The 17,118-nt window shown below is 42.6% G+C and overlaps 1 protein-coding gene across 2 annotated transcripts; it reads right to left on the reverse strand.

Moving 5' to 3' along the window:
* Nucleotides 1-1,671: 1,671 nt before the first annotated feature.
* Nucleotides 1,672-15,521, reverse strand: LOC121569538 (leucine-rich repeat-containing protein 73). Of its 2 annotated transcripts, none has more exons than XM_041880602.2 (5): nt 14,470-15,521; nt 13,969-14,129; nt 13,354-13,476; nt 7,674-7,774; nt 1,672-2,696 (listed from the first exon to the last, which is right to left on the reverse strand). In XM_041880602.2, exons 1-5 carry the CDS (start codon nt 14,739-14,741, stop codon nt 2,487-2,489), a joined length of 867 nt encoding a protein of 288 aa, XP_041736536.1. In that variant the 5' UTR covers nt 14,742-15,521; the 3' UTR covers nt 1,672-2,486. The 2 variants fall into 2 exon arrangements, with proteins under 2 accessions (XP_041736536.1, XP_041736528.1); XM_041880594.2 differs by having other exon boundaries at nt 13,354-13,488.
* Between the last annotated feature and the right edge of the window lie 1,597 nt (nt 15,522-17,118).

The following is a 17,118-nucleotide window of genomic DNA, read 5'->3' on the forward strand; positions in this document are numbered from 1 at the left end:
CATGTTGGCCAAGTAGAATGCCCTGATTGGCTATGGCAGTCCAAATTTGAGTGCACTCTGGGGTGGTATCCGAGTTACTGTCTGCTGGGTTCATGTTGGTCAGATCATACTGTTATGATTTAACTGGATAGAACCCAAATGCAGACAAGTACACCAAGCCAGAGAAGTTTTAACAGGTTTATTATAATGTTCAATAGTCCAGGTTTCCAATAAATGGGGAAGAGCAAGTCCAGGTTACAGGGAGGGTACAGATCCAGGTCAGGGCAGGTGTGGTACCGTAATGTCCTAGTGTCCGTGGTGAGTCCAAAGGAGAGGCCCGATAGTGGAGAGCAGGACGGTGGTGGCAGGAGTGAAGCGGAGGCAGGAGTCAGGTTCCAAATATCTGTGGCACAGGAGAAAAAGTAAATAAACAGTCCAAAAAACACAAGAGCGAAAACAGACAGGTTGAGTCGGCAGCGAGACTAACATGGTTGTCTTGACTATGATCTGACGATGAGTGGAAAGTTTGACCGGGTCTTAAAGGCTGAGGTGATTATGGTGAATGAGCTGCAGCTGGAACCCTGACTCCCGCACACCAGACTTCACTCCTGCAATCAAGGACAGACAGAGGGGAGGGGGAGAGCAGAGAGAGAGCTACCTAGCAGCAGTAGGCCTAACAATCAAGGAAAACGATATGTCTGGCGCAAATCCAACACCTCTGTTCACCCCGAGAACAGCATCCCCACAGTGAAGCATGGTGGTGGCAGCATCATTCTGTGGGGACGTTTTTCATCGGCAGGGACTGGGAAACTGGTCAGAATTGAAGGAATGATGGATGGCGCTAAATCCAGGGAGATTCTTGAGGGAAACCTGTTTCAGTCTTCCAGAGATTTGAGACTGGGACGGAGGTTCACCTTCCAGCAGGACAATGACCCTAAGCATACTGCTAAAGCAACACTTGAGTGGTTTAAGGGGAAACATTTAAATGTCTTGGAATGGCCTAGTCAAAGCCCAGACCTCAATCTAATTGAGAATCTGTGGTATGACTTAAAGATTGCTGTACACCAGCGGAACCCATCCAACTTGAAGGAGCTGGAGCAGTTTTGCCTTGAAGAATGGGCAAAAATCCCAGTGGCTAGATGTGCCAAGCTTATAGAGACATACCCCAAGAGACTTGCAGCTGTAATTGCTGCAAAAGGTGGCTCTACAAAGTATTGACTTTGGGGGGTGAATAGTTACACACGCTCAAGTTTTCTGTTTTTTTGTCTTATTTCTTGTTTGTTTCACAAGAATAAATATTTTGCATCTTCAAAGTGGTAGGCATGTTGTGTAAATCAAATGATACAAACCCCAAACAAATCAATTTTAATTCCAGGTTGTAAGGCAACAAAATAGGAAAAATGCCAAGGGGGGTGAATACTTTCGCAAGCCACTGTACATTCAATTCAGATGTTTTGTATGTGACATTTAAGTGCTGATCCCAGAAACATCCTGTGGCTATTCAATTTCAAATAATGTTCATATGAGGCATTAGTATAGCATTCAGTGGAGAGAAAAGGACATTTAGGTCAAAGGAAAACAGTTTTCAGTTAGCTACTGTACAGTGCTATACAGGAATTGGCATGCCAATTTGTTAATTGCATTAATAAGTAGGCTATTCCAATCAGGAAATAACATAAGAATCCAAACGTCTTTAAGAAGATGTAAACAGATTTATTCTGACATCACATCAGACCATCACAACAATCCTATGTAGTCGATCTATCAAAGCAAACAGACTTTAATTGGTTACATAAACCTTTAAATAGGAACTATAAATAGACTTTACATGTTTAAAATAAATAAATTCCCTATTGCCTATAAGTCACTTGGTGTGTGTGTTAAGAATTTTGTGCCTGCTCCAAAACATATTCTGTTATGTACAAGTGCTACAAGTCATGCAAAAAGTGTGATTGATTGCACGCTACCAGGTGATATTGCAACTCTATTATGTGCAGATTAGCATAAAGAAAGGAGGTAAAAAACAAAAATGTAGGAAGGCTGTGGAATCACATCTCAATCTCAGCCAGTAGGCTCTCACCTAGAGCTGACGTCAGCAGGACCATTTGGGGGTGGGAGTCTGCAATGGGCAGAGACAACGGAAACGAGTTTAAGACTTCTACAACTCTACAACTAGCCTGGTTGCTAGCTCTGTTAGTGCTCTAGCCAACTCCTTTGAACTTGTAAGGGATGACAACGAGCGAGTTGGCCAAAGCACAAACAGAGTTGGCCAAAGCACAAACAGAGCTAGCAGGCCTCATTCTTAAGCAAATGGGTTAGTTTGTTTCCCCCCAATACTAGAGATTGATTGAAAATCAGTCATCATTTTTTGAGGTCATCACCTATACCGATGTTTCAGGTTTATAGACGCTTATTATACAAAATGATTTATTTAGAATCGGAAAAACTGTCCTATCTAGACTATAACTAAGAAAGGACAGGGAAGGAGACCATTTTAGTTGGTCAGGTCAGCCTTTACTGCTGTGGGGGATCCAGGCCGTTTTCTCCCTAGTGGGGATGGCAGCGCTGCCTCGTGCCTCGCCCTCCTTGTCGTCCTCCTCCTCTCCCTCGGAGAGCAGGTCTGAGATCTGCTGCTGCAGCTCGGGGCTGATGGCGTTCTCAGCCAGGACCAGCACTCGCAGACAGGTGGGGTAGTTCTCCACCATTTCGAGGAAGACCTGAAGGTACAGGGGAGGGAGACTCTGTCATGAAGCACATTTAGGCTACAGTAGGGGTTGATAAGAGAACTCGATGGGTTTGTAGGTGTAGGTAGTTCTGCTTGCCAGTGGGGATTGTTATTCCAGGTTATGAACTAACATTTAAGTGGTTTGTTTTTCTTGAATTACTACAGCATGTAACAAGTCACTTCAATGCAGTGACGTGCGGTGGTTTGGTGGCTGGGTAAGCACTGGCTAATATCAAAGCCAGATTTACTCACAAATAAACCTTGATGAAGTTCATGTTCATCATACAACGGACCTCCAACAACCAGAGTGGCATAGGCTATTAACCAAAATTGACAAACAATTTTCACCAAATGTAAATACCAATGTAGCCAATATAAACAAGCGAGAGCCTCAGATGGCGGCATATTGCATATCATCCGACAAAATGACACACTGCTCAACTCAGCTCAGCCATACATTGATGTAGCATCCACAGTTACAACTGATAGGTAGCCAGTGGCGACCCGTCATTCAGGGCAGGGCAGGTGCATGTTATTTTGGCATTCATCAAATCAAATCAAATTGTATTTGTCACATGCGCCGAATACAACAGACCTTACAGTGAAATGCTTACTTACAAACCCTTAACCAACAATGCAGTTTTAAGAAAAATAAGTGTTAAGTAAAAAATAGATAAATAAAAAAAGAAGAAGAAAAATAACAAATAATTAAAGAGCAGCAGTAGAATAACAGTAGCGAGGCTATATACAGGGGGTACCGGTACAGAGTCAATGTCCAGGGGCACAGGTTAGTCGAGGTAATTGAGGTAATATGTACATGTCACATAATTGAGTTAATAAAGCCGCATACAAACATGGTCTCTTTTTTGCTTTCTTGAGTAAGGCAGCTCCAAAATGCAAGTGTTTCAGCCTAGCTCAGTGCTTTCTGTGGTGGTGGGCCAGTCAGCGGAAAATACGGAGCGTAGGGGTTGGTAATGTTCTCTAGTTGTGCCGTGATTGGCTCAGTGTTCTGTCAGTGTTCAATCTACGGGTAGAGCAAAAAGATTCAAGCCCCTTGGGTGCTACCATAGAGTCACATTAGAAGTGCCCATCCAAGAAGGCTCAAGGTCATTGGCCACAGATAAAATAACATCAAATCACATTATATCTACCATAGCTTTGATTGGACTGATCATGTCAACATCATACTTTCAAAATCTTAGCTAGAAAGCTAGCAGTCATCATCATGAATCAAGTCGACAATCTACTGGCAAATCCTTTTCAATCCTTGTCATATGAAGATAAATTATTAAGAGAAATTATAGATAAAACGTATCGGTGCTCATCGGCCATTGGACATAAACATTACACAACCAGTTGGAAATCGCAAATTCAACAATGAGTGGTTTGGAAGGAATCAGTGGCTAACTGCAAGCGTTGCAAAGCAATCGCTAGCCTGCTATTCAGTGGAGTGGGTGTGTGGTCCAAGTCTGGGTTTAAGGGTCTCTTTTCCAAGCTGAAAAGGATAAACATTCAACACCATGGGCCAGAAAAGGTGGAATACATTGGCCATGCTGTCAATCCAGCATGACTTCTGCCGTGTTCAAAACAACTGGAAACTGGGAAATCTCAGACTTCAGTGAGTTCAAGACAACTGGGAACTCTGAAAAAAACGAGCTCCGCCTGGGAAAATACATTTTGAACGGTCATCCAACTTGGAATTCCAAGTCGGGAACTCGGGCCTCTTTCTAGAGCTCCGACCTGAAGATCATCACGGACATCATGATTCAACCTTAATTTTTTTTCAGAGTTCCCAGTTGTCTTGAAAGCACCATAAATCCAGAGAATGCCAGACTTCGATGACAAAGTTTGGTGACAAAATTTGCCCACGAAGGACCGCTGCGCCACCTTCCTGTTCAAGTGAGCACAACAAGGTGAGTCCAAAAATGTATTGGATGCTGCTGCATAAATTATGTAATATGCCAGGGAGATATGTATACTGTAGCTAAGAAAATAATACAAAGTGTATGTTGTGTAGTAAGCTGTTAGCAGCCCATGTGCCTCACCCTAATAATTCGGTCCCTTTCCCCCTCCTAATTTAGCCTACTGTTCTGACTTGGTGGTGCACATGTAGCCTACAGCCTGTTTTAGAGAAATGTCATCATCGAATATTGTAAGAGCTTTCATTGTCTGCTTATATGCCCCCTTTATTTATCCTACAGATCTGACTTGGTGTACAGGGAGAATACTGTAAGAACGGCCCATATTCTGAATTGTGTCTCTGTACATTTCAAAAGTGCTGAACAAATAGTTATATTGACTATGTCCGTCCTAGCTCGCTCATTGTCTTAATCAAAAATTACAGATTGCCTCTTATCCGCTCGTCGTCCCCTTATGCCATAGTTTGTACATCTCAATTGTCAGTAGAAACCACATTTGTTTAAGCAAGTCAGCCATATCAGCTATGTTTTTTTATAAGGCAGTAAATGAGGCTGAATGAACTGTTTTGCTGCCAGACAAGGCTCCGCTGATAGCCAGGTGTCGCAGTGGTAAGGATTCACTCCATGGTGCTGAAAAGAAAGCTCTGCTGTTGGGACAGCTTTATGTAGGCTCTAACAGTTTGTGGGCACCGTTTGTCACCGTTATAGAGCAATTAATGTATTGTTTAGTGTTGTGTTGTGGCTTTGCTGGCATGCATCTAAAAAATAATCGGTGAGTTTGCCCCACCAAGATCTACATGCTAAAATCGCCACTGTATGTGGCACTAAAAGACACATTTTGTATGGACACATTTCATCTGAAAAATGTGCAATGCAAACTCCATAGAGTTTCACAGTGGATTTAAAATTATTTCAATGTGCGTAATGTGCGTAATGTGCAAACACACACACACACAAACATAATATTATTATGTGAAATATTATTACACACACATACATAATAAGGTTCTTACTAAATGTTCTTATTAACAATCGAAATGGCTGAAAAATGCAGTTCAAAACATCAAAAAAGTGTCTCATCAAAACAATTCTAGCTTGATAAATCAAATGCATTGTACATTTTGTAACTTTTTTGTCATTTAGCAGAAGCTCTTATCTAGAGCGATTTATAGGAGGAGCAATTAGGGTTAAGTACCTTGCTCAAGGGGACATTGGCTGATTTTTCACCTAGTCGGCTCGGGGATACTAACCAGCAACCATTCGGTTACTGGCCCAACGCTCTTAACCACTAGGCTACATGCCGCAAAGGGATGTTGTCTATTCTCATGATTCAACAGTAACCTAACCCGCAAATTGTAAAGGAAAATGCATTTAGGCCTACCTTTACTTGTAAATTATGTCCATTAGTCTGGTGAACCTCTCAGTGACAGCGTTGTAAAAGTCACAGCAGAATCCCATGTTCATTATTTTATTCTGCATGCACACAGCAGACGCATCCCCATTCCATTTTCACACTGACACAAAAAGTAATTCCCATTCCCATTATCCACAAAGCAAAAGTAAATGTCCCAGATGTGTAAAAGTCAGGGTAAAAAGTATTAATTGGTAATGACATTTCAGATAAGTGGACAGTCCAGTACTCACTGTTCGCCTACCCGACAGCTAGCAGTGAGGGAGATGGTGGTTGCCTGTCATGTCATGTCTTGTAGCTAGAGCTCCTGTATGCTGCCTCTGTCTGGTCTTAACTTTCATTATAGTTGACGTTCCACTCTTCGAACCCTTCAAATGGCGCGTTCAGGTTGTTTTTGCTAGCTAGCTAGCTTGGTTCAGTTCATATGTAGACACGCCCAAATGTGCACAGCATACCAAGGCAATACCCACACAACATGTTTAGGCAATACGCATGCGCAAAATATGAAATTGGCTCAATGCAACGAATTAAGCTACTTCAAGCTAGGCAAAGCAGTATGCTGACCCTATCAATTAACAGTGACTGGAGTCAGGAATGGCTGTGGCATCAACGATTTGAGTGGCTGTTAAGGAAGGCATGGCGCCTTTCCTGAGATTTTGAGCATAAAAACCACCAGAATCATTGAGAAAATCATTAGATAGCGAAACATAATGACTATATTTTAATATAATTGTATTTTTCATTTGGCTTTTCATAACAGCTTGTTGTATTATATTACCACTGCCTACCCTGACTGCACGTCACTGATTCAATGTAAAAACCGATATGTATTTATTTGCTCGGATATATAGATTTACTCAGATTTATACTCTCTGTCTAAAAAGCTGTGTACAGATTTTTTTCTCCTTAGTGTGAAGTACATGTCAAGGCCAGTCTCTTTATAAATCAGCTAGCTTTAGACTGGAGAGGGACTAGCTAGAAAATGAATTAAAAGTGTTGAAATGGATAAGTTGTCCGTAAGGGTCCATGCTATCTGAGATCCTTGGGATGTCCCTACACCACTGAAGTTGAAATGTAAAATGGTTAAGGTTAGGGTAGGGACGTCTCAAAGATTCCAGATAGCACTAACCTTGAGTACTTTTCAATAGCCAGTGAACAGGCCACAGCTAGCAAAGTGCTTTGTGAGAGAAGAGTATCTTCTCACAGCTAGGTAAGCACATCTTCCCTGCATACGAGATTCAGGGTTACGGGTCAATAACAGTGAGAGTGTGAGAGGGAGACATGGGGAAAATCTTTAAAGGGATCACAAGAGGGTAAGTAAAAAGCTAACTGCATAACATTTCTGAAAATAAATTAAAATAAATTAAAAACGGTATTATCTTTTAACTGATGATTGGCATGAGTATTGCTGGTAATTGGCACCACATTTGAGAAGGGTCATTGAACATTAATTAGGTAGTGAGGAAAGTAAACCAGATAATTTATAGGGGATAAGAGAGTAGAACTCCCCCAACAGAATGAGTTTTAAGTCATAATGAAACTACATCAGATTTCTTCTCACTGTCTTTGTAATGTTTTTCCACACACTCAGTGGTGCTGATGACTTTGCTCTGGTGGTGGTGATGTTGATGTTACAGACCTGTGCTGACTGATTTGTGAGTCCTGTTCCCTCCAGATCCAACACCTCCAGAGTTCTGCTGGACGCCACAGCAACTGCTAGCATACCTGCAATCTGGTCCCCTGGAACCCCAACACAACCAAAACATGAGTAAGTTCAGAAGGTGAGTCTGTCATTTGAGCATTAAAGAAAGCTGATTGATGTGTTTGGTGTCACTGACCCTGAACGACAGATTTAGACCACACGCAGATTAGTAATTGCATAATCAGTTAATTTATTCCAAAAGCATAAAGCTGATAAAGTACACTATGTTTCGGCTTTCACCTTCATCGGGCGTATGCACATCATTTCAACATGATATGTATTGTAGCAACCATAACCCAACACCTAGCGACCTCATCAAGGGGTTTGGATATCTTGGCGTAATGGCTAAGGTGTCGGGTTGACAGTTGCTGGAACCGTGTTCGAGTCCCGTATTCTGTACACTGGTGTCAGAAGTGGGATGGTTTCGATTAGTTTATTAGGACCCCCATTAGCTACTGCACATGCAGCAGCTACTCTTCCTGGGCTCCACATAAAACATACAAATACATGACAAAGTACAGCACAGTAATAGACAAGAACAACATAAGATGTTACATTAAATTCAAAATAAATTTTAAAAAATAGTTATGTATAGAAAAGACACCAAGAAACAACTAAAATACTATTTACACACAAATCATGTAAATTATATATATACATTACCGGTCAAAAGTTTTAGAACACTTACTCATTCAAGGGTTTTTCTTTATTTTAATAGTGAAGAAAGATAGTGAAGAAAGATATAAAAACTATGAAATAACACATATGGAATCATGTAGTAACCAAAAAAGTGTAAAACCTCGGCGTTACTCTTGACCCTGATCTCTCTTTTGACGAACATATCAAGACTGTTTCAAGGACAGCTTTTTTCCATCTACGTAACATTGCAAAAATCAGAAAATTTCTGTCCAAAAATGATGCAGAAAAATTAATCCATGCATTTGTTACTTCTAGGTTAGACTACTGCAATGCTCTACTTTCCGGCTACCCAGATAAAGCACTAAATAAACTTCAGTTAGTGCTAAATACGGCTGCTAGAATCCTGACTAGAACCAAGAAATTTGATCATATTACTCCAGTGCTAGCTTCCCTACACTGGCTTCCTGTTAAGGCAAGGGCTGATTTCAAGGTTTTACTGTTAACCTATAAAGCGTTACATGGGCTTGCTCCTACCTATCTTTCCGAGTTGGTCCTGCCGTACATACCAATACGTACGCTACGGTCACAAGACGCAGGCCTCCTAATTGTCCCTAGAATTTCTAAGCAAACAGCGGGAGGCAGGGCTTTCTCCTATAGATCTCCATTTTTATGGAACTGTCTGCCTACCCATGTGAGAGACGCAGACTCGGTCTCAACCTTTAAGTCTTTACTGAAGACTTATCTCTTCAGTAGGTCATATGATTGAGTGTAGTCTGGCCCAGGAGTTTGAAGGTGAACGGAAAGGCTCTGGAGCAACGAACAGCCCTTGCTGTCTCTGCCAGGCCGGTTCCCCTCTCTCCACTGGGGTTCTCTGCCTCTAACCCTGTTACAGGGGCTGAGTCACTGGCTTGCTGGTGCTCTTTCATGCCGTCCCTAGGAGGGGTGCGTCACTTGAGTGGGTTGAGTTACTGACGTGATCTTCCTGTCTGGGTTGGCGCCCCCCTTGGTTTGTGCTGTGGTGGAGACCTCTGTGGGCTATACTCGGCCTTGTCTCAGGATTGTAAGTTGGTGGTTGAGGATATCCCTCTAGTGGTGCGGGGGCTGTGCTTTGGCAGAGTGGGTGGGGTTATATCCTTCCTGTTTGGCCCTGTCCGGGGTTTCTTCGGATGGGGCCACAGTGTCTCCGGACCGCTCCTGTCTCAGCCTCCAGTATTTATGCTGCAGTAGTTTATGTGTCGGGGGGCTGGGGTTAGTTGGTTATACCTGGAGTACTTCTCCTGTCTTATCCAGTGTCCTGTGTGAATTTAAGTATGCTCTCTCTAATTCTCTCGTTCTCTCTTTCTCTCTGAGAACCTGAGCCCTAGGACCATACGTCAGGACTACCGGGCATGCTGACACCTTGCTGTCCCCAGTCCGCCTGGCCTTGCTGCTAATCCAGTTTCAACTGTTCTGCCTGCGGTTACGAAACCCCTACCTGTCCCAGACCTGCTGTTTTCAACTCTTAATGATCGGCTATGAAAAGCCAACTGAGAGACCTGAGCCCTAGGACCATACGTCGGGACTACCGGCCGTGGTGACTCCTTGCTGTCCCCAGTCCGCCTGGCCTTGCTGCTATTCCAGTTTCAACTGTTCTGCCTGCGGTTATGGAACCCCTACCTGTCCCAGACCTGCTGTTTTCAACTCTTAATGATCGGCTATGAAAAGCCAACTGAGATTTATTCCTGATTATTATTTGACCATGCTTGTCACTTATGAACATTTTTGAACATCTTGGCATGGTTCTGTTATAATCTCCACCCGGCACAGCCAGAAGAGGACTGGCCACCCCTCATAGCCTGGTTCCTCTCTAGGTTTCTTCCTAGGTTTTGGCCTTTCTAGGGAGTTTTTCCTAGCCACCGTGCTTCTACACCTGCATTACTAGCTGTTTGGGGTTTTAGGCTGGGTTTCTGTACAGCACTTCGAGATATTAGCTGATGTACGAAGGGCTATATAAAATAAAATTGATTGATTGATTGATAAAACAAATCAAAATATATTTTATATTTGAGATTCTTCAAAGTAGCCAACCTTTGCCTTGATGACAGCTTTGCACACTCTTGGCATTCTCTCAACCAGCTTCATGAGGTAGTCACCTGGAATGCATTTCAATTAACAGGTGTGCCTTCTTAAAAGTTAATTTGTGGAATTTCTTTCCTTCTTAATGCGTTTGAGCCAATCAGTTGTGTTGTGACAAGGTAGGGAGGGTATACAGAATATAGCCCTTTTTGGTAAAAGACCAAGAACAGCTCAAATAAGCAAAGAGAAATGACAGTCCATCATTACTTTAAGACATGAAGGTCAGTCAATACGGAAAATTTGCAGTCCCAAGACACAAAAAGTGCAGTCCCAAAAACCATCAAGCGCTATGATGAAACAGGCTCTCATGAAGACCGCCACAGGAATGGAAGACCCAGAGTTACCTCTGCTGCAGAGGATAAGTTCATTAGAGTTACCAGCCTCAGAAATTGCAGCCCAAATACATTCTTCACAAAGTTCCAGTAACAGATACATCTCAAAATCAACTGTTCAGAGGAGACTGTGTGAATCAGGCCTTCATGGTCGAATTGATGCAAAGAAACCACTACTAAAAGACACCAATAAGAAGAAGAGACCTGCTTGGGCCAAGAAAAATGAGCAATAGACATTAGACCGGTGGAAATATGTCCTTTGGTCTGGAGTACAAATTGGAGATCTTTGGTTCCAACCGCCGTGTCTTTGTGAGACGCGGTGTGGGTGAACAGATTATCTCTGCATGTGTAGTTCCCACCATAAAGCATGGAGGAGGAGGTGTTATGGTGTGTGGGTGCTTTGCTGGTGACACTGTCTGTGATTTATTTATAATTCAAGACATACTTAACCAGCATGGCTACCACAGCATTCTGCGGTGATACACCATCCCATCTGGTTTGGGCTTAGTGTGAATATAATTTGTTTTTCAACAGGACAATGACCCAACACACCTCCAGGCTGTGTAAGGGCTATTTTACAAAGAAGGAGATTGATGGAGTGCTGCATCAGATGACCTGGCCTCCACAATCCCCCGACCTCAACCAAATAGAGATGGTTTGGGATGAGTCAGACGGCAGAGTGAAGGAAAAGCAGCCAATAAGTGCTCAGCATATGTGGGAACTCCTTCAAGACTGTTGGAAAAGCATTCCAGGTGAAGCTGGTTGAGAGAATGCCAAGAGTGTGCAAAGCTGTCATCAAGGCAAAGGGTGGCTATTTGAAGAATCCAAATATAAAACATATTTTGATTTGTTTAACACTTTTTTGGATACTACATGATTCCATATGTGTTTTTCATAGTTTTGATGTCTTCACTATTATTCTACAATGTAGGAAATAGTAAAAATGAAGAAAAACCCAGAGTTACCTCCGCTGCAGAAGATAAGTTAATTATAGTTACCAGCCTCAGAAATTGCAGCCCAAATAAATGCTTCACAGAGTTCAAGTAACCGACACATCTCAACATCAACTGTTCAGAGGAGACTGTATGAATCAGGCCTTCATGGTTGAATTGCTGCAAAGAAACCACTACTAAAGGACACCAATAAGAAGAAGAGACTTGCTTGGGCCAAGAAACACGAGCAATGGACATTAGACTGGTGGAAAGTCTAATTTGAGCATTACAGAAAGCTGATTGATGTGTTGGGTGTCATTGACCCTGAACGACAGATTTAGACCACACGCAGATTAGTAATTGCATAATCAGTTAATTTATTCCAAAAGCTGATAAAGTACACTATGTTTCGGCTTTCACCTTCATCGGGCATATGCACATCACAAATCATATAAATTATACATATACATTACCGGTCAAAAGTTTTAGAACACTTACTCATTCAAGGGTTATTTTTACTATTTTCTACTTTGTAGAATAATAGTGAAGAAAGATATCAAAACTATGAAATAACACATGTAGTAACCAAAAATGTGTTAAACAAATCAAAATATATTTTATATTTGAGATTCTTCAAAATGGTGCCAGTGAGGCCATTCGAGAGGCGGTTCACGGGAGGGACTTGGTATAGAGAATAGTGGGGACACGCTCTCCCGAAGAAAGGGGGTAGTGTAACCACCTTAACCCAACACCTAGCGACATCGTAGAGGGATTCGGATCTCTTGGCTTAACAGCTAAGGTGTTGGGTTGACAGTAGCTGAACTCGGGTTCGAGTCCTGGTTGGGGCTACCCCCCAGTCATTAAGAATGTCATTGACACCCCATATTTCAGGTGGATGAAATGGAATCAGAATGTTTTACCCTGTATACTTGCCCCAAAATGACCATAGACATATAATTGTGTATCAAGTGTGCCCTCTAAAATTATATCTTATCTTAACTTAACTGGGGACAACATGACTGTGTTCACACAGGCAGCCCAATTCTGATATTTTTTTCCACTAATTGGTCTTTTGACCAATCAAATCAGACCTTTTCACACCAGATCTTTTTCAGAGCTTATATTATTGGTCAAAAGACCAATTAGTGAGAAAAAAAAACAGAATTGGGCTGCCTGTGTAAACACAGCCTATGTTCCTAAAATGACCTCCTTTCCTATTTCTCTGTAGTGCAAGCAGCCAGGGGGTTGTCATGGAGACATGCCTGAATAAAAAACCTTATTTGGTAATGCAGGAAACAACTGGCCCATAAAATGGAAGTCATTGGTATCTCAGGAGTGTTTCACCTCTGAAAAGGTCCCATTACACATAATGACACAAAAGCTAATGTTGTTCCAATACTTGAAGTTCACAAAAGTTAATATTGATTATCCAAAGTTAACTGAGATGCAAATATTTGTATGGCAACACTTGTGGTTGAGTGTAATATTCCTTAAATTGTTTAAATAAGAATCTGATTCCATATAAGCTGATTCCATATTAAGAAACTCACTGATATAAAGTACAGTAATTGGTTTTGTGTCCTGGTGATTGGTTCTTACCCAGGGGGTTGTAGTCCAGGTTGAGGACTCGGAGCTGGGAGCTGTGGGCCACAGCAATGGCCAGGCGGGCCCAGCCCTTGGTTGTGATGCAGGGGTTCGCACTCAGAGTCAGCTCCCTAAGCCCTGTGGGACAGGCTGTCCATCACCATCAAATGACGATCAACTTAGTTTAGGCAGAGCCATTTATAACCATATATTAAAGGTTCTGACTATAGTGTATCTAGTGTGTATTATACTCCATTATCGTGTAACTTGAGTCTAATTGTTAACACTACAATGTTTAACACATAATGCCTTCATAAAATCCTTTATAAGGCCTACATAGATGCTTCAGAAATCACTCATAAGCAAATGTCATGCTACATAAAGGATTGCAAAAGATCATTGTGACAGATCTATGTAGTGTTCAATAACAACTTTATGAATGTTCTATAAACCCTTTATAAGTTGTAATTTGTCTGGACTGTATTTTCTGTAATCAAAAATGTGTTTCCCCACACACTAACAAGAGAGGACTTCCACACTAGCCTATTGTTTCCAACCACTGTCCCCTAGCAGGCCAGGTTCAGAGTCAGACAGCCCAGTAACAGTGAGAGCAGTGTTGAGTGGCTGTACCTGATTTGGCCCCGTCCGGAGGCAGCATGCCACAGATAAGCCGCAGTGCCTCATCTCCCAGCATACAGTCACCCAGGTCCAGAGACACCAGTGAAGGGTGAGTGGACAATGCAGTGTTGAGTGTGACCAATCCTGCATCTAGGAGGGGGCTTCCATGGAGACTGTGGCATATGAGAGATGGGAGGAGAGAGAAATGCGGAATATCTTTCAATACAAAAGTTCCAGTGATGATCATCCAATTAATTCACCTTTCAAGCTACATAAAGCATCCTCAAATTGACATCAACTTGAGTTCATGCTCATGTGCATAATCATGGTAATTAGGGTCAGGTTCCCCATGTAATGCCATGGAGAGCTTTTACTGGATCACAAATTGAGGGACCCATACTGATTACAATCAGTTAATAGACTACAGTAGCCATATCAACCACTAATATCAACCAATCAATGAATCAATCAGACCGACACACCTTATTCATTGTGATCTACTAGGCTACTTACAAAAGGGTCTGGATCGATCTGTTTGTCTTGAGTGCATCTGCGAGATGCTTGGTTCGGTTGATGGTGGAGACCACACCGAGGTTCATATTGAGTTGCGCCAGTGAGTGGGACTCCGCCACACCACGACACACCCGTCCAAAGTCTCGGTCCGAAAGCTGACATCCCCTGATAGACAGAAGCCTCACACTGTTCTCTTTCAGGCTGTCACAAATATCCTTGATCTCAGCTCCCGACAGTGTCTCTCCAGTTATTTGAATAGATCCTGGTAGCATTTTGGTACATGTGTATATTAGGCTACATTACATTCAAGGTCTGTGCCCAGCTAAGAAAGACGTGCATTTTAGGCATAGGCCTACAACTATCCAACGTCGGTAGACTGTTAAATGACATCTCAAAGTCAATATGCTATTGTTTAGGATATCCGATATTTACCCCAATCTGCAAGGCTCTCAGTATTGTAGCTGGTTTAATTGAGCATTTCTTATTAGGTTATGGATAGGGAAAAAGCACGCGAGGTAGGTTTTCTGAAGTTAAATCGATCATAAACCCCATTCGCTGTTTCAAGCCCTGACATCATAACCTACTGCTCCAATGTGGCTAAATCCTTAGCGATTCTTCTTCTGCAATATGCAGGCAATGAATTAATACATTCGTCGATACATGTTAGCTACGTTCAAATAGAATCGAATGTCGTGCAGTTTTCCAGGTCCTCATACATAACAAACGGTTTGCATTCCTGTCATGTTTTGAGCTTCGGTTTATAGCACTGAAACGAAGGCGATCGTTTGTTTGCCACGGTTGCAGGTATCGGTTATAGACACACTTCTCGATGTCACCAGAAACGGCACTGCAATAAGTCCTTTTCTGACTGTCACATGTTGCTCTCAATTAGCTTACTATACTAATGCAGTCTTCCTCATTCAGGGCGCGTGTGCGCACCCTCCTCCCGGAAGAGTCTGTGTGGCTGCAGAGTGACCTCGGGAAATATTGCAGGGCTGAGCAAATGTTTCTCCATAAGGAAAAATGCTAGTCGAGGGCGAAGATGGCCGTGGTCTCAGGACAGTATGGCTATTGCTATTGATCACGTGCAGTGCTGGTCTGCCCTGCCCAAATACATCACCTGTCTATACCACATCCTTAGCCCCGGGCCTTGGGTTTTCTCAAATTAGTGCATACTGTAACATGATTCCCAAATAGATAGGCATGTTATAAAACTTTTCCCAATTAAAACGTTTTGAAATATTACCAGAATTATTACACTAAATTGTGATTTTACTTTAGCAGTAAAAGTATCTTCCCATTGCACTGTTATCTGGGTCAAACACACAATGGCCCCTTAAATAATATATATTCAATGGATTACTGAATAAGCAAAGCCTCCTCCACCTCATTGATAGTCACCCAGGTAGAGGGTGTGGAAGCTGAGTATCCTCCCACTGTGCCTATCTCATGTCTCCTTGCAGAGCCACATCCCATAGCTCCCCTAGTGAGCGGAGAGAGAAAGCAGAGAACTAATGGAGGGCATGGTATGCTGCATCAAAGTCTCCATTGTTCAATGTTGTAAATGCTTCACCTTGCCATAACCCATTTAGTTATACATTCTACAGTCAAACACAGAATGTAATTTCTCCACTGACAAAGTACTGTAAAACACATGGAGGGGGCAGTGTTTATTTTTTCATAAAGTCATTTCATCAAGTTTGCAGACGACACAACAGGAGTAGGCCTGATTACCAACAATGATGAGACAGTCTACAGGGAGGAGGTGAGGGACCTGGCGGAGTGGTGCCAGGAAAATAACCTCTCCCTCAACGTCAACAAAACAAAGGAGCTGATTGTAGACTTCAGGAGACAGCAGAGGGAGCACGCCCCTATTCACATCGACGGCACCGCAGTGGAGAAGGTGAAAGCTTCAAGTTCCTCTGCGTACACATCACTGACAATCTGAAATGGTTCACCCACACAGACAGTATTGTAAAGAAGGCGCAACAGCACCTCTTCAACCTCTGGAGGCTGAAGAAATTCAGCTTGGCCCCTAAGACCCTCACAAACTTTTACAGATGCACAATTGAGAGCATCCTGTCGGGCTGTATCATCGCCTGGTACGGCAACTGCACAGCCCGCAACCACAGGGCTCTCCAGAGGGTGGTGCGGTCTGCCCAACACATCACCAGGGGCACACTGCCTGCCCTCCAGGACACCTACAGCACCCGATGTCACAGGAAGGCCAAAAAGATAATCAAGGACATCAACCACCCGAGCCACTGCCTGTTCACCCCGCTATCATCCAGAAGGTGAGGTCAGTACAGGTGCATCAAAGCTGGGACCGAGAGACTGAAAAACAGCTTCTATCTCAAGGCCATCAGACTGTTAAATAGCCATCACTAGCCAGCTACCACCTGATTACTCAACCCTGCACCTTAGAGGCTGCTGCCTATGTACATAGACATGCAGCATCACTGGTCACTTTAATAATTGAACACTAGTCACTTTAATAATGTTTACATACTGTATTTTACTCTATTTTAGTCAATGCCACTCCGACATTGCCTAATATTTATATATTTCTTAATTCCATTATTTTACTTTTAGATTTGTGTGTATTGTTGTGAATTGTTAGATACTACTGCACTATTGGAGCTAGGAACA

The sequence above is a fragment of the Coregonus clupeaformis genome, chromosome 1, assembly GCF_020615455.1.
Source record: "Coregonus clupeaformis isolate EN_2021a chromosome 1, ASM2061545v1, whole genome shotgun sequence".
NCBI lineage: Eukaryota > Metazoa > Chordata > Actinopteri > Salmoniformes > Salmonidae > Coregonus > Coregonus clupeaformis.

Excerpts from the sequence above, each read along its gene's own strand:
- LOC121569538 (XM_041880594.2), bottom strand. The coding sequence starts at position 14,741 with ATGCTACCAGGATCTATTCAAATAACTGGAGAGACACTGTCGGGAGCT. Across the intron at positions 14,130-14,469 it reads AGATCGATCCAGACCCTTTT|TCTCCATGGAAGCCCCCTCC; the intron begins GTAAGTAGCCTA and ends CATATGCCACAG. Across the intron at positions 2,697-7,673 it reads TCACAAATCAGTCAGCACAG|GTCTTCCTCGAAATGGTGGA; the intron begins GTCTGTAACATC and ends CTGTACCTTCAG.